General features: G+C 41.4%; 1 protein-coding gene across 2 annotated transcripts in view; it reads left to right on the forward strand.

Annotated features, from left to right (window-relative positions):
* Positions 1-18,168, forward strand: part of FBXO42 (F-box protein 42) — a 72,352-nt gene that overhangs the window by 21,517 nt on the left and 32,667 nt on the right. The window contains exons 2-3 of one of the 2 annotated variants that reach the window (XM_067566218.1): positions 5,512-5,781; positions 11,208-11,324. In XM_067566218.1, the coding sequence (XP_067422319.1) occupies positions 5,532-5,781; positions 11,208-11,324 (367 nt within the window). In that variant the 5' untranslated portion in view covers positions 5,512-5,531. The remainder of the gene's footprint in view (positions 1-5,511; positions 5,782-11,207; positions 11,325-18,168) is intronic. The other variant, XM_067566217.1, reaches the window with a different exon arrangement.

Here is an 18,168-nt window from a genome sequence, read left to right on the forward strand (position 1 = left end):
TATGCAAGTGATGGAACATTAGTCATCTGTAGTGATTGTATTAGTTAGTTGCAGAATGGTCCAGCTATCCCATTTTTTACTTCATTGATTCCAGGGGAGAATTCTGAGGTGGTTGAAATTTTCCATGCTTTGTTCCAGCCCAAGGGGGATGATATTTTTAAATGTTGATCCACTTGGTTATAGTCATTCTGAACTATATAGGTGAAAAATACACTATTTCTGATTCCCAGTCTTCATATCTCTTTCTTTCTCACACACAGAAATTGCTGTACTCTCCCTCTTTTTGTGAAATCGAGGAACATCAATATTTATCCAAAAATATAAATAACGTATCAACTCTATATGTCAATTTAACTGTGTAGCATAGACCAGGCCTCAGTCTTTTAATCTATATATGCAGGGGCTTGTCAGACCAAGTTATAACTCCCAGATCATCTTTTTTGACCAAATTAGCCAGGGTCCTAGAAACATAAATCCTATCCACCCCTGGAATAAGATCCATGAGTAGCAGAATAATATCCTGACATCTGGATTCATTTCCCACCAGGTGCCCTCATTTATATGATGCAACAAATATGCTTTTGCTTCTAGTGATCACTGTCTGCGTCCATTTGATTGATCCAGAATGGGATTAAGTACCTTGTTAAAATCTTCCCCTAGAATATCCCTTTCCCTAAAACTTCCTAAATCCCTAAAAAGAGATTAAAAAAAAAAAAGCTTGTCCTTTATTGGGAGCATATACACAGTGGCTAAGGTGAGAAGTTTACCTTTCAAGGACCCCTTAATTAAAATATATCTGCCCTCCGTCTTTGAGTTGTGCAGAAACAATAAAAGAGAAGTGTTTAGCAAAGATTATTGCCACCTTTCTTCTATTAGATTGCCCTGGAGAGATGTGTGGTGGCTGTGTCCAAGAAGTATTCAGGTATTTAATTTTTCTTCAAGTCGTAAATACTGGGGAAATTCTATTTCAGTGAGCAGACTTCCCTTTTCCTTTTTGTTGGATTGTTCACCCCTTAAGTATATTTTATCCATAGAGAGTTAAATATCCTGTGAGCTAAAGTTTTGATCCTTAAGGTCACTATTTAGAAAAGGTACTTTGTTTATCTGTTGATTTTATCTAAAGTCAGTGCTATTCTTCCAGCCAGTGATCTCTCCCTTTCCATATAACATTCTATATTCATCAGCTATTAGACTGAGTCTTTATGGGAGAAGAATGACTGACTGTATTCTGGCAAGTGGAAAATGTTTCCTTAGCCCTCATCAGAACAAATAGTTGTCCAGAGTTTCTCTTCTCATTGGATGCCTTTATTAAATGCCTACTGCAGGTTGTTAGCTTCCTGAGCAAGTCAAGACCACTCGTCTTTGGAATTTCTCCTTCATTGGTGAAGGTTTGGAGGCTTATTAGAGGGCAGTACCAAGTGGCACATTCCCAAGTCTGTCTCACATTGTAAATTGAATTCATTTATGTTCTAGTCTTGCTATTGGCAGACTACTCCATCGAGTGGCTATATAAAGAGAATAGTCTCCTGATTTACAGCTTGCCATGTTAACTTACGGCATAAAGGTCAGGTCTGAGCAGAGAACAAGCTACTAGTTTTCCCTTTAGATTCTCTTCCCATTCCCAGGATGTCTCGTCCCATCCCAGTCTTCCTTGAATCTGTGCCAGGCGATAGCAGTGTTCTGAATGACTGTCTAGATCCTGGCTCTAGGAGCCATCAGATGTTCCTCGATAATCCAGCAAAGTTGTCGTATGCCAATCAATTTGTCTGAAGAGCGGAAAAAGATTGATGCACTTTGTATCCGCCGCAAATCAACGTGTATAATTTAGCGCTTTGTTTAAAAAAATACATAAAAGGAAATTTTGTTACTTAAACTAGAAAAAAATCTCTCCTGGGAGCCTGAGATACTGCTCTTCATTATGATATCATTGGCATGAACATTAAAAGCTGGTTTGAACTAGCAGTGAGCATGTAATTATAGAGCAGCTGCAGCAGAACGCATCCCATTGATGCCTGAGCCTGGCAGCTGTGTGTGTAAACTCAAATTACCACAACTCTTCCACAAACATGGAATTAGTCATTCTCCTGGGAAATGGGGTCTGATATTTTTAAAATGACTAGGCTGGTCTTAATGAAGACAGAAGTCTGTACACCACATTGGTTGGCAGAATTGCCTGCAGTGATTGGTTAAGACAGTGAGCGCTTCCTAGTCCAGCTCTATAGTCACTGTATTATCCCAATATTTTAGTCATATCTAAATACCTGGAGATACTGACAAAGCCTGAAGGGCCATAAACCCCTAATTTGCCTGCTGTTTTCTTCTCCATGCCTGCTGTGGATAGACAGCTGGACATGGGTAGCATTGAAATAACCTTCTGGTTATTTCTTGTTTAAACTATAGCGACTTACTTGTAAGTCATCTAAGTAAACTAAGTGCTTTTACATATGAAACTCTGCAACATATGTAACAAGTCGATTAAGTGATGTTTAGCCATGTATTCTACAAGCTAACAGGATCCCAATTTTTGTCAAATATACGAGAATCCATTGTTCTAGCGTACGGAAAAGATAATAGTTCATATGGCTAAGATAAAAGCAAGAGACTGTCAGTTTAGTAAAAACTAACACACAGATTTCTGAAACCTTTTATTAGCTTGTCCTGTGGTTGAATTAACATGAACTTGACTATAGCTCTAACTGTACCGAGAGCAACCTCCTCCTACTCCTAACCATATTTTAAAGCGAGTCTTGCTTTGCACAACTGACCTCTAAATGAAGCTTTTGAAATGTATTGTGATGGGAATTAGGAACCGAAACAATGACAGGCTGAAAGACCTAATAGGAAGTTTTTTCTTTTGATTTCTGGTACTGAATGTTTTGACAAGTTGAGGGTGATATCTTCTATTATGAAAATCAAATTGTTTATAAAAACACCATGTGCAAGTGTGTCTGATTATATAAAGGGGACTGTTTAATTAAAAAGGCCTTGCCAGCTAGTTTAAGCCCCATATTTAGGTTTTATTTCTTGTTTTTATTTATTTAAAAAAAAAAAAAAAAGCTTTCAAAACTTTAAAAAATAGAAATAGTTTGTTTGGGTTTAAACATTTCCCAGTTTGAAACCCACACGTTGGAGCACAGGAATAAGAAAAGTGACTGGGACTATTACTCTGCTTTTATTGCTCGAACTGAGTGAAGTGAAGAAAATGGGTGTAGATGATAGTAAACTAGACGGTATGTTCTTTCAACTTCACTAATCTGTGGCGGCACAGGTAACCATTTGTCATTTAAAAATAATTTTTAAAGCAGCCACTGGCCTTTCAGTACTTCAGATTGGCCATCTCTCGCTGACACGCACACTTTATTAAACTCTTCACTTGGCCATAAATGCAAGCAATGCAGGTAATTGCTTGGGGTCTCACTTAGTTTCATGATCCAGTTACCTCCTTTGCTTTCAGCAGCAGGCAACTCCCAACTCAAGTTTTAATTTTCCCCTTCTCTCCTCCTAGAGCCCCATCCCAAAGGGGGCCTAAAGGAGAAAGACCCCTACCCATTGTTGGGTCCCCATGGTGAGTTCATTGCTTGGGGGCTTTCCGTTGCAAAGCCGTTCTTGATTACATAAATAGATGAGATAGGACTGAATTTCTTCATTGTGGTAATCTTTAGATGTAGATTTGGAGAGAACCATTAAAATGTACATGATATGAGACATCTTGTCTGCCTTAAAACCTTAACTTTTAGTAGCAGCAAATTTCATTTTAAGGCTTTTAAAGATGAGCCTCTCTGGTCTGAAATCACCAGTTTGATGTTTTACCTTATCAATAAAACGTAAGCCTGGAATCACAGCTGAAGATGAGATGGCATATTGTAGCTATAAGTGGCATATTGGATGAGATCCTCATTAAAAATTGATCCCACAGTCAGGTAATAGACGTTGTAAAGTTCTATGCTATGCTTGTAAGTTTGTGCATACATTTTAAGTACACTTAAAATTACCAACCAGAAGAAACTCAAACTGTTTTCCACCTTGGTTTTATGAGAATCCCCACTTTTCCCTAATCATTCTGTAGCTGGTGACCACTGGTGACACCCTCCTGCATAAGGCTGGTTCCACTGATTACTTTGCCCATCTTGCTTCCTTAAAGTAGGTGGGTTGTGCCATTGTCATGGATGATCACTGCCACACTTAGCAAGAAGACGGTGCTGACCATATGCCTTTGAAAGTAGTTCCTTTAGCTTGTTTATATCATGTTGGGAGGACTAACCGATAATGCAGCAATCCATGTCCACACGGCAGCTAAACCAAGTTGAAAAAGCTTCTGTTGTAGGGCTTAAACATGATTCTTTAATACTGCTGTAAAACCTGTAGACAGGCTTGTAGTGGCTGTAGACTGTTCATCAGCTTTAAGCAGTGCCTAACGCTGCTATCACATGGACAGGGCTACAGGACGTTGAGCATAAATGAAAGAGAAGGTATTGGAGTACAAGGCTGCCAAAAGGAGAGTTGGACAAAACCCCCTCCTATTCTTTTACCTCTTGTGCTCCCTGAAAAGTTATAGTAACCCCGAAGGAAAGTTGGCTGATTGGCAAAACAGGGTTAGCAAAGAGGATGAGTGAAAGGGACAAGAGTGAAGGGGTATCCTTTCTCTTGTTGCTTTTACAGCTCTGAGGATCCTGGTCCATTTTGCTTTCCCTGCCATGCTCTCTTACACTGAGGTTTTTTGTGGCTGCCAGCCCTCCAGCCAAGAAAAACTGGATAGCCCTCTCCCCTGGGGGCACATCAGTGAAGAACATTAATTACCTAGAGGAGATACCATAGATCAGTGATACTCAGCCCTCAGTGGTTCAGGAGTCAAATTAGCGATCAGCATTACCAAAAGTGTGAATTCATTGTTTCATTTACTACAGTACTATATATTAATATTTAACAGATTTAACAGAGACCCATTAAAGAGCCACTTGTGGCTCGAGAGCCTCAGGCTGAGTATCACTGCTGTAGATGTTCTGCACCTCCAGGGACTGACAGTGCTGCTCTTTGAGTAGTTTCTCAGGCGTGGCCAGGCTGCTGAGTGAGAGGAGAATTACTTTAATCTTTTTAAAGTCCTATTTTCAGGTTTGCCATTTGAGCTATAATGGGGAACTGCTGGATCTCTGGGATAGCAGGATAAAGAATAAGTCTCTCTAAAAGTGCAGGCCAGTAAGGGAGGGAGGTGGCTTGCTCATTTTCCAAACATAGACAGATTTCTTGCTTCAGTAATGGCAATACTGAAGCATTTGTTTTGTAGGGGGACAAGATGCTGAACATTTGACCCTAAATATAAATGACTTTTGCCCAGAGCCTGTTGCTAGACTTTGAGCATCACAGTTCAAAGGACTGAAATATCAAAGTATTTTGACTTGGAGTTTATTGGAGTAGAACTTGGTATAGATCTGATGTTCAAATCCATGTTTCTGTGGCTTTTCTAAGAAGGCTGTTTGTATGTGACCTTAATATGTTTTCTCCCCTCTCTTCTAGCAGCTGTGAAGTGGAATGCCATGGCCAGTTCCTCGGACAGTGAAGATGACAGTTTCATGGCTGTGGACCCAGAAGAAGCAGTGGTGGAAGGGACAATGGAGCAAGATGATGAGCCGCATGCTGAGCTGGAGGTTGAGGAGACCAGGCATAACAGATCAATGTTGGAGCTGCCAGAAGAGGTTTTGGAATATATCCTGTCCTTCCTCTCACCATACCAGGAGCACAAAACTGCTGCCCTTGTCTGCAAACAGTGGTATCGACTTATCAAAGGTACAAACTCCAGCAGTGAGAGCTTTTATCTTTTCATTTGTGGAAAGATCTGTTGGTTTTCCCATCCAGCGTTTTTGCTTTGTTTTTAAAACTCAGCTCTTACTGTTGCTTACCTTTCCCTTCATGCATTAATCTGGATGCTGCAGGGTCTTGCTGTGCTTACAGAATTAGTGCCAGAAGAATAGCTAAAGCTGTTTGCTTCGTTCTGTGCAGGCAGGGCTAGCAGCACAAGCACTGCAGAGTGAAGTCTCTTATCTATTATAGAAGCATGGGCTGCTGGGTTTGCTTAGTGGTCTCTGGCTAAGCTGGCAGACTCTATGTACTGTGCTTGTCAAAACCGTCACAATAAAACAAGCCAGCTGACCACTTCTGTAGTACTCCCAGGTATTGGTATATGCACTGTTGCCCGCCTTGTATTCATGTGCCTCTCCTCCATTCACTGTAGCCCCTTATTGATTCCAGGACTCCCTGTCTAATGTGGCTGCACATATTGCTGCATAATTATGTTCCAGAATCTAAGGGCAGGTCTTGCTGGCGGTTGACAAGAGTTACGCAAGCTATGCAGAGTAGCTTGCGTAACTCCTGTCAACTTTGTTACTCCACTTTAGCACGCGGTCTCCTGTGCGCCGTGCCAACGGGAAATGCGTTCCTGTCAATGCAGCGCTACGCTTTTTATGGAAGTGATTTTAATAGATCGACTTCTAGATTGATTGAGCATGTCTTCACTGCCACTCAGTCGATCTGGAAAAATTAATCTGGCAGTGGCGAATTTGCCGCTGTCAGTGTGTACATAGCCTAACTGGTTAAAAGAGGAAACAAAGGATAGGAGTAAATGGTCAGTTTTCAGAAGGAGAAAGGTAAATAGTGGTGTCCCCCAGGGGCCTGTGCCAGGACCAGTACTGTTCAACATATTTATAAAGGATCTAGAAAAAGGGGTAAACAATGAGGTGGCAAAATTTGCAAATAAAACAAAACTACTCAAGATAGTAAACTCCAAAGCAGACTGCGAAGAGTTGCAATGGAGTCTCTCAAAACTGGGTGACTGGGAAACAAGATGGTAGATGAAATTCAATGCTGATAAATGCAAATATAATGCACATTGAAAAACGTAATTCCAACTATACATACAAAATGATGGGGTCTAAATTAGCTATTACCACTCAAGAAAGAGATCTTGGGGACATTGTGGATAGTTCTCTGAAAACATCCGTTCAGTGTGTTAGGTTTTTTTGACTGCCATTGTAATGTTGGGAATCATTCAGAAAGGGATAGATAATAAGACAGAAAATATCATATTGCCTCTATATAAATCCATTGTCCTCCCACATCTCGAATACTGCCTGCAGAGCTGGTCGCCCTATCTCAAAGAAGATATATTGGAATATAATAGAAAAGGGCAACAAAAATGATTAGCGCTGTGGAACAGCTTCCATATAAGGAGAGGATTAATAAGACTGGGACTTTTCAGCTTGGAAAAGAGACAACTGGGGGGAATATGATAGAGATTTATAAAATCATGGCTGGTGTGGAGAAAGTAAATAAGGAAGTGTTGTTTACTCCTCATAACACAGGAACTTGGGGCCAATGAAATTAATAGGCAGCAGGCTTAAAGCAAACAAAAGGCAGTACTCCTTCACACAATGAACAGTCAACCTTTGGAATGCCTTGCCAGAGGATGTTGTGAAGGCCAAGATCATAACAAGGTTCAAAAAAGAGCTAGATAAGTTCCTGGAGAATAGGTCCATCAATGGCTATTAGCCAGGGATGGGTAGGGTTGCAAAACCATGCTCTGAAGTGTCTCTAGCCTATGTTTGCCAGAAACTGGGAATGGGCACCGGGATATAACTTGATGATTACTTGTTCTGTTCATTCCCTCTGACGCAGCTGGCATTGGCCACTGGCAGGATACTGGGCTAGTATGGTTGTTCTTATGTTCTTCAAGCAGCACAGCATTCATCTCCTCATCTGAAACACTCACCCTCTGTGGTTATGTGATGTGCAGTCGCTTGCTTGTTCTTGCAGTTACCATGGCTTAAAGGTATAAAGGCGAAGCCTGGAATGAAGTAGAAATCAGTGATTCACCCTAGACGAGAATGTGGGAGAGATGCGCTGTGTACAGCAAGGATGAGTAGCTTCAGGCAGCATGGCATTTGAGTGACTACTTAGTTTTTAACTCCTGGGAGTGTGGTGGGGGGAGTTGTTTCGCAGACATGTCATTTTAGCAGTTGCTATTGATTATAGCGAAAGAGTGTAGTTGCTAACCTGTACCCTGCAGAGCAGAGAGGGTCACTTGAGGTAAATGCTTTGTTTATTTTCTAATGCTTAATTTTTCCTGTTTGTGAGGATACCTCTGCTTTGAAATCATATAATTCTGGTCACATTTCCTGTGGCGCCTACTGGGGACCAACTGCCCAGGGATGTAGGGTTTTAGTTTGAAAACTTCCTGCAACAAATCCAGGAGTATGATACTTCTGGGGTTTTTTTCCTGCACAGGTCTTTGTAAGAATTCTTGGGAAAGATCTCTTGTCAAGTTCTACCATCTCCACTGTTGTAGATTTCAAGGCCAGAAGGGAACATGGTGATCACCTAGTCTGACCTCCTGAAAGCAATACAATTTTCCCCAAAAATTTCTAATCAGATCTTTTAGAGAAACATCCAGTCTTGATTTAAAAATTCGGTGATGGAGAATCCACTACAGCCCTTGGTAAACTGTTCCAGTAGTTAATTACCCTCACAGTTTTTAAAATAAATAAATAAATAAATAAATGGCACCTTATTTCCCGTTTGAATTTGTCAAACTTCAACTTTTAGCTATTGGATTGTGTTATACCTTTCTCTGCTAGATTGAAGAGCCCATTATTAAATATTTGTTCCCCATTTAGATTGTTCAATAAGTTGAAGAATCCTCCTATTTTTGCTGGAGATGTGGACCCATGACAACTGTTAAGGGCTGGGTTCTAATATCAGGTATATCGTATATCTTTAAATTGCTCCTGCCCAAATGCTGGAGATAGATGGTTGTGGCCATTTAAAGGCCAGATGGAGGAGTCTGCTCACTAGGCTGGACATGAGTGAAAAGAACCTCCCGTCAGTGATATCTGCATGCTGTGTTCTTCATAATGTGTGTGAAGCGAAGGGGGAGAGGTTCCCCCAGGTTTGGGCTGTGGAGGCAGAAAGACTGGCCACCAATTATGAGCAGCCAGATGCCAGCAATATGCTGAGAGCTAACGGTGGAGCGCTTTGCATTAGGGAAGCATTGAAAACCAGGTTCTGCAATGAGATGCGAGCAGGAGTTAATAGTCTCTTCTGAAACCAACATTACGCTCTGTCTACGCTGACGCAAAATGGACCCAATAAAATCGAATTAGGCACTACGCCACTTGCGAAGGTGGTTTTATTATGTTGACTTTTGCTGCGGTTTAAGTCGTCGGAACTGCCGTACCAGTGTAGACGCAGGCTTTCGGACATCGACCTCCATTGCCAGTGTAAACCAGGCTGGACAGAGACCGGGAGTGCTGGTGCCACCAGCCTAGTCTTGGAGACCCTGGACCTGCTCCTGTGGAACAGTGTGGGTCCTAGGGACCTGGCCCCGAAAGCAGTCACTCCCAGGAGACTGATTACAGGCTGGGGCATAGACCAGACTGGGTGACTCCGTGACCGTGCATAGTTGAAACTTGAATCTTGCCCTCAATGAGCTCTTCTCTTGGTAGACAAACCTGGTATTTGTGTGCTAATATTAAGATTCTCTTGGAGCTAAATCCTCTTTTGTATCAGTACTGTGGCTTGGTACAGGGGGTTTTGTGGATGCTGGCAGGAGCAGATGTTCCCAGGCCATGGAACATCTGCCAAGCTGCTCAGTGGCAGCTACTGCAGCCCTGACTGAGACTTCAGTAGACCCTAGACCCTTCTTCTTCCATTGGGGCAATGTCTGGTGCATCCCCCATAGCCCATCCCAGATCCCTCAGAACAAATCCTTACCCCACACACATAACAGCAGCTCTGGTTCTGGTCCTGCTCTATGTGGGGACCTTTGTGGCCACAGGCAAAGAGGCTAAATTTTCCCCCTCGGTAATGTGAGAAATGAACAGATTTTAATTAAGGCATGTTGTAACATGAATATTTAATTGTAAATTTATTGTAAAATGTTGCCCAATAGCAGCCAACATGCTCAGAGAACTTCATTATAGTGTATTGCGACTCCGCAAAGGTTCATTGTTACAAACAGGCAGATGCTCATCTGGCGAAGAAGCAGCTGTGCACAGATGATACGCATGGAGATTAGAACACTGCAGGGTTGCCTGGCAGCATAGAACACAGGCATTGTTTATCTTAAAGCACATTATTTTTTATAATGCCTGAAAGCGTACTAAGCACTTATTCACCACCAACGCAAACAAATATTTATATACACCAGGCATCTCTGGCATCTATCTCTCACTGTGTCTCTCTAGCATCTGGCTCCAGTGGTATTGCAATGTCTTTGAGGGAAGTTCGTTGGGTTTGTCACTATTACACTTTGCTTCTTTGTCGGTATGCTTAGGTCGTTCACCAGCCTGTATCCCCCATGTTTCTCCCCTGCAGAGACCCTCCTTAACTGTAGTCTAGGCATTTGGCAAACTGACCTGTAATCCTCCAAACCTCCACGTTCTCACTGTCTTCAGCTGTTGAGCCCTCTGACCTATTTCTGACTCTTCAGCTTATGCACTTGCTTCTGAATCAGACTAGTCAGCCATATTCCAGTACTGGTAATCCACCCTCATTAGCTGTGGGTTTTGGTCAGGGAAGGATAACTGATGTAGACAACGTGTATATGATTAGATTTCACAAAGGATTTATTCTGTCATCAAGCTGAAGTTGAGAAGTCTTAAAAACAGAAATACTGTGCAGATCATTTATAACTGGTTACCTCCTTTGGTCCCCACTCACTGGCTTTGAGTTGTCTGTCTTCTGCCCTCTTTAACCCTCTGTAGACTTTCACCGGAGTAGTTATAGTCCTGTCAAAATGCAAGGACTCACTTTCTGATCATTAACCACCTTCTTAAACCATCCATGCTTCTCCTTTCTGACCAACCTTATGACATCCATTAATTAAACTGTAATTAACCTTCGGTCATTTTCTTCTAGTCCTTTGAGGCTAACCATGGCCTGGTATTGCAAAAAGGAGCAGCAGCTGAGTGTGCCTGGCTTCTAGGAGAAATAAGTACAAACTACAGTTTATCCGTTGCTCCCATAGCCATGGTATTTGTCATACTGAGTTGGACCATTTGCTCATCAAGACCAGTGACTTGACCCATGCCTAATTTAGGTGGTTTGTTTTCTTCTGAAAATTGTGCAAAGCTGATTATGGAGGAACAACTTCTTCCTAGTCTTGTGATAATCACTTTATGCTAGAAGGGTACTAAAGTATTGTTTTCTTCTTTCTCTAGGTGTGGCACATCAGTGTTATCATGGCTTTATCAAGGCGGTCCAAGAAGGAAATATTCAGTGGGAGAGTAGGACATATCCCTATCCTGGAACCCCAATCACACAGCGCTTCTCGCACAGTAAGTACCCATTTAGAAAGGAAATATGAACTCTGCTCATCCAGTAATTCAGCATTCCACCTCTAGCAACTACTGTCACGTTTGCAGAGAATTTATAATACAAGGTGTTTGTACTTTGATCCAAGATGTAGCAGTAGTGTACATCCCTGTAATTTGGTAAAAGTTAAACGTATGTGTGTAATATATTTTACTGACAACATAAACAGTATACAAGTGTATGAATTCATGATAAGCCGTTTGTTATTGACAACACTCTGATTCTAAGTTGAGGAAAAGTGACTGACTCAAGGAGCACAACTCCTATTGAAAGCCAGTGTGACGTGTGCTTCTAAGACATTTATTCTCTTTTGAAAACCGCACCCTTAGACTTTGACTAATTATCTTCTTAAATATTCAGTCCCTCTTAGCTTTCTGCAGTCAAAATGACAGAAGCTTCACTTTGAGTTGGGTGCAGTGACAATGGTGTAGCCTATACATGGCAGCCGGATGGGCACCTGCGGGTTTCTGGAGTAGATAAGGTTTACATATTTCTGCACTCTTTGGAGGAAGCCAAGCTGTATTTTACTTCATATAAAGCATGCAGGATTGCAGATTACAGGTATTGATGCAGTCACATTTTGATATGGATATGACATGTTCATAGAAGCCAATGACACCTGATGCTTCTTAGTTTAGGAGTGAATCTTTGCCTTTAACTTCTAAATTTCTATAACACATTGAAAAATGTTCACATGCGGGGATGTAAATGAAATTATTATTCATTTGTATTCCAGTAGCACCTAGAGGTGGGAGTGGTCGGATTCCAAGAGCCAGCAATCATAAAATGTTCATATTCCCAAGTAATTTATTAAGTGAGCGATGCACAGAATGTGGATCCACTTGCCTAAGCAAGCACATGCAACATTGTGGGAGATTGTGGTGGAATCATGAAAAGTTTTATTGTCCCACTTTAAAAACAAAACAAAACCACACAACTTGGAGCTCAGTTTTAAGTACCAATGCTAGTAAATCACCTGAAGATGACTTGCACACTGTTCTTAAGTCTGTCCCTCACCTGTGGCAATATTTACTAAGAGCCTTTAGTAGCCAGGCTAAGGGGACAGCCAGGGAATTACAAACAGGTTTTGGGTGAAACTCACCAAACCCAATAAAACCCCCTGCCAGAGCAAAAATTAAAGAATATTTTACTAAAAATAAGATGTGAAAATACCCACAATTTCCTCTTTTTCAGTAGAGAGGCCTGTTCTGGTATATTTAGGGGTGCAGACAGACACTCTGGCATCCTTCTCTAGGCAGTAAGTGGACAGTGAGCTTGTTTCATGAAAAGGGATCTCAACCAGGCATGGTTGAAAGTGCTGGAGTGAACTTTGTGTGAGAGAAGCTTCTTTAGTTGAGAGGATAACTTGGTAGTTAAGTTTAGGCTTCAGAATGTGTCTTATGATGTTTTATACATAACCATTTGTTCCCGTCTCTCACACTGCTTTTTATTTGAATCTCTGTTCTTTCTTCAATAAATTCCTTTCCATTTTTAACTGAATTCAAGGGCTGTGAATAATACAGGAGTGATGATCTAAGGTAAAAACAGGTACACTGTTCCTTTGGGAACAGAGGATCTGGGATTTCTGTGGGCATCCAGTGATCAGGAGTTGGATATCACGGGAGGACACTTTGAAGGGATTAGGGGCCTGGGTTGCATCTGTTGTCAGCGTGCAAGGCAAAGACAGGGCTGATGTAGCCCAGAGGGGAGAGTGAGTGGTTGACATGCTGGTTGTGTTAGGGAGCTAATGTCTAGTTAGTTAGACAAGAGTCCCTCATGCAGGAGGCAGGTAGTTATAACATGACTCTCATCCATGGGTGCCCTAAGAAGTGTCACAGTAGTATCTGCTTAAATTTACATCCCATGCACCAGTCTAACCCTCTGTGCGTTGAGGGGTTTTAAATGAGGCTTTTCAGTCAGAGAAGCTGTTTAATTGAAGTTGGTTGTTGCTGTCCTTGATCAGCTTTTTGGACTGTGTCTTAGTGTGGGTGAAGAGAGAGCACTGGTTCTTGACTTCCAAATAATCAATCCTTCTGTATTTTTGAAGATGCCAACATTAAGACTGGGAGGAAAATATAGATTTTTTTTTTTTTTTTTAAGTTTGTGTGGGTCTGATTTTTGCATAGTGTATCATAAAACTCAAGCAATCTTTAATCATACAACTTTTGTCTTGATCAGAAAAAATAAGAACCTGTTATATAAATGTAGTACAATCCAAAAATATATAATTAAAACAGATCAGTGACTCATCTAGTAAAAAATAAGTGATTGATGCAGTCTCGTAGCTACATCAAAAGGTTATGGAAAACAGCAAAGGACTGTAATACGTTATGCCAGAAAAATTGATCCCTCAATGGAATATTTGGTTCTGCAGTGACTTCTAAATGCTGAATCTTTTTTCTCAGTAGTGAAGCATATTACTAGAACACTGGCTAGTAACTGTCAGGGAAGATTCTGAATAGCTGTCAGTAATCCAGGTGGTATGATTTTGTTGTTTTGTGATTTTGATAACTTGGGGTCATTAAAAACCCAGAGGCTGCTTTTGGCCTGGTGACTTTACTAAATTCCAGCTCTGGTAACTGTGGTTTGCTTCCCTAAATTTTAGGTGCTGGTGGCAGTCATTTCTTTGCCATGTCTGTGTGCTTTTAAACAGCTGCTGTATTGCACATAGCAATTGCAGCACTTCAAAGGTGAGGGAAGGAATCTGCATAGATAACGTATACCAGTTTATTATAGTGCTTTGGGATCCTTCACAAAGGAAACCATGATCTATAAAGGCCTATCCTTACCCTTCAACAGGTAGGTCCACTAGGAAGACTACACAGAGACATTTGTAGTAATATTTTCATTTGGAAGGTGGTGGCGAAATGCAAGTTTGTAGATAGAGCACACTGAGTTAATTGATGCACTTTGTTGTGTGTGTTGTATTTAGTAAAGTTAAAAAGTTGAGCCCTTCCTTTGCTATGAAGGGCTTTGTGTATTGAATCCAGTCTTCTCTGTTATAGTCCGCTGATCTTATGCTGGCTGTCTCTCAAACTACTATATGAGAAGCTGTGATACAGCATAGAAGTAAAAGACAAAATTTAGAGAGAACAGTGTTTAAAATAAGATAACTTCGTATTGTTGATCTGTCTCTACATATTAAAATATAATGTTTTTTTTTTTACTATTTTTCTGTTTTATTTATGGTGGTAGTGGTGATGGTGGATTTTCATAAGCCCCTAGGATTTTTAGGATCACAAATCCTCTTGACTTTCCGTGGGACTGGTGCTCCTAAATCTTAGTTGCTTTTGAAAATCTGTCCTATGGTTCTCAAATTCTCATGCATCTGTCCTGCAAAAAGCTCGAAGCACAGCTACTTCCAATGGACCTCATCTTTCACCCTACTTGGTGGATGGATGCTGGCCCTTTAAATATGTAGAACTGGAATTTTCAGTTGTACTGTCAGTTTTGTATAAATTGAGCTGCCTTCCTTTTCCAGAAGCTTTAAATGGTTTGCTAGAGAGAGGCAGGAAAGCACAGTTGAAATTATTTTGGTCTCTGATTAAAATACATACTGTGTGGACGTCATGGTGCCTGTCTGGCTGGCTTGTTTTTAAATCCAAATAGAGGAGAAGAATGCTGCCACCTCCCTTCAAAAAATAATAAATTGGCTGCAGTATGATGCTGCTTGCAAGCAGCAGTTGCCAAAAGTTTGCCTTGGGTGGAGGAAATAATTCCAATAACTCTTAACCTACCACTGATTAGCAAATGATTGCTTTGGTTTCCCCTTATCTCTTTGTAGGTGAATTCAGGGAAATTACTCGTATATGCATCTCTTCATTTAAATAGCACAAGATATGGGAGGCTAGAAATTGATCTGATGGGTTAGTACGCTGGCCTTTCACCTGTAGAGACTGGGGTTAGAATATACATTGAGGCCTGGTCTACACTGGCAGTGGAGGTCGACGTAACGTCGCTTATGTCGAACTCCTCAAGTATGCGTCTACACTAGCACGTTAGTTCTGTCAATTCAAAGCATGGTAAAAGTCGACCTAATAAAACCACCTCCGGCGCTCCACGGACTGCAGATGATGTGTGACAGCCTGCAGCAATCGGGAATTGTTCCGCTCTATGGCTTGTAGCAGGGCAGCCTCAGTGACATCGCTGTTTTCTGTGCTTCGGCTCCTCTCTCACCTTTGAAAATACTCCAGAATAAGCCACGAGGTATTTGTGATGCTCACAATGATAGTGCAGAGCTGAGCGGGCTCCATGTCTCTGCAGCAATACGCGGCATACACAAACAGCGCGAAAACCTGTTTCCTGTTTGTTTGGGGCAGGAAGGGAGGGGTAAGGAGCGTTGCATCAAGGGATGATGAGAATCTTCCCAATAGCCTCCAGTGCTAGCTGCACTGTGGGATAGCTACCCACAGTGCACTGCTTTGAATGTCGACCCAACTGTGGCAAGTGAGGACATATGAGCCCGGCGCAAGGAGTGTGGCGTGATCACGCTCCTGCGACTTCTAAAATTCGGCAGGTGAAAGTTAATTTAAAGTAAATCGACTTCACTCTGCAGTATAGACATACCCTGAGTCACTATGTGAAAATGAAACGTCGTGTTGTCCTAGTCCCTATCAGACGTGTGCTTCCATCACAAACCACTGCAAAATTTGGCAGTCTCTGCTTAGGAGAGGTCCAGGACTGTATAGCAAATATTGCTTCAGGTCATCATCAAGGTGAACTGGCAGAGCTTGGGAAATGGCACAAGCATCATCCTTGCATTATATTGTGTATCATATTATCCACCCTAAGATTGATCCCAATACTAATTCTATTATTAGTAATTTGTTTGCATTCTAATGCAATTCAGTAATTTTCTTTGAGTGGGTGTGGTGGACGTTATGCCCTTTCCTAGTATTCTAAGAAGGAGAAATGGCAAAAATATTTGATTACACTCACTGCCTTTGAAGACACTGTAAGCATGTATATGCATATAGGTGTGCGTGCATGCGTGCCAAATGATTATGCTCTGGGTAAGATGTTGACTTGGACCATTGTCTCTGCATGTTCCATATCTGCAAATCCCCAGTTCCTACTGTGTGGTCAGATAATGCACTGGAGTTTCCCGTGAAAGCCAAGGGCATTAGAACTGTTGGCCTTTCTGTGGGCTTTCAATAGAGGAAGCAGGTGATCTGCATGACAAGTCACAGGTCAGACAATGGAGCATTTCTGAAAGGAGAAGACGGGTTTCATTGCTTCCCCTGCTGAGTGGAGTTATTGTGTGTCAGTGGTTGAATGTACTGTTTTATTACATCTCATTTATTCAGGCCTAGTGGCTCTCCTTAGTGGGATGAATATGACTGGTGTGTCTATGGGTGGGCTGTGTTAAAAAGGGGCATTGACACTATAAATATATCACTGAGATAAAGAATTATGGCAGGGGCATTTGATTGGTAAAATCCAGGGGACATCTTTACCCTTTTACTCGTACTGAATAAACGGTTGAGTTCAGAATAAATCCTGTGAGCAGTGACCTACCCTATAAGTATCTCCTCTGGTTACCAGAGTGTGAGCATCACTCCACTTACTCCCTTTACTCCACATTTCCCTTTCTTCTTTTCTGTCGCTGCTATTTTGTCTCCAGTTACCTCCACCCAAATGTTCATTAATTCCATAACTTGTGATTTAGTGGAAGGGAAGGGCTGGTGCAGTTTCCAAATACTCTGTGTCCTCCTCAAGTTTTACGTCAAAGGCGAACAAATATCCGAGTTCATCGAAGCTGCAAAGACAGAGCGCTAGTATTGTAAACTCTACAGCTCCAGTGAACTGTGGCAACCTCAGATGTTCTTTTCTTTTCAGCCTTCTTTCCTCCCTGGGGGGATTACCACCCTCCTGTGCATTGTTGCTCTTTTAGCTTTGCTTCCCTTGTTTTGCAGGTTATTTACGATGGTGCTTGGTCTTGAACTTTCATATCTATTGCTCAGGTTTTGTTTGCATAATTAGAGCTACTCCCTCACTTCTGTATTAGATCATTAACCACTTGCTGATTTACATCATAGACTGACTGGCTGGCTGAACTTTGACGCTCTCATTTGGTTTTCTACTGTTCTATCCCCGTCCATTGTAAGAACAACAATTGGTGCTCCCAGCAAACCCCAGCTGATGCCCTTTAGAGTTCCCAATGCTTGGAGCACGTCACTCTTGCTGTACATACATTTTTTTTGTGGGGTATGATTTACAACTTGACTTTTTTCTGCTAGATTTTATTTTCCCTTGGAGATTTCTTGAGTGTGTACTAAAATAGAGAGAGATTTCGGAGAGTGCCACCTCAGGGGGACAGTTCTGATATAGGGGTGGGTGGGTGTGTGTGTGTGTGTGTGTGTGTGTGTATTTAATATGTTTGTATATGTTAAATTATATTAAATACATGTTTGTATATTTATATATATATTTATATGTTTATATATTCGTATTGCTATCACTTTGTTCAATGCAGTTCTATAGAACTTTGGATTTTCTGGAAACTTCACTACTGGATATAAATTCAGTCAGTGAATCCTGATAGAAACTTCAGTGGCAGTTCTCAGTGCCATCTGTTTTGGAGAGGGATGGTTTTGCTTTTTGAAATGGTGTGTCCAAAATGTAATCAAGCTTTGGAACAGCAGATGGGCATTCTAAGCCATTTACTGACATGACTGCCCATCTTCATGGTATGATGTTTCAGTGGAGAACAGACCCATAGAGTGGATACTTCATTAATCATAAATTTCAAGGCCAGAAGGGATCATTGTGACCATCTAGTCTGACCTCCTATATAACACAAGCCAT

The sequence above is a fragment of the Emydura macquarii genome, unplaced genomic scaffold, assembly GCF_026122565.2.
Source record: "Emydura macquarii macquarii isolate MOO-44397 ecotype Brisbane River unplaced genomic scaffold, CSIRO-AGI_Emac_v2 contig_2768, whole genome shotgun sequence".
Classification (NCBI taxonomy): domain Eukaryota; kingdom Metazoa; phylum Chordata; order Testudines; family Chelidae; genus Emydura; species Emydura macquarii.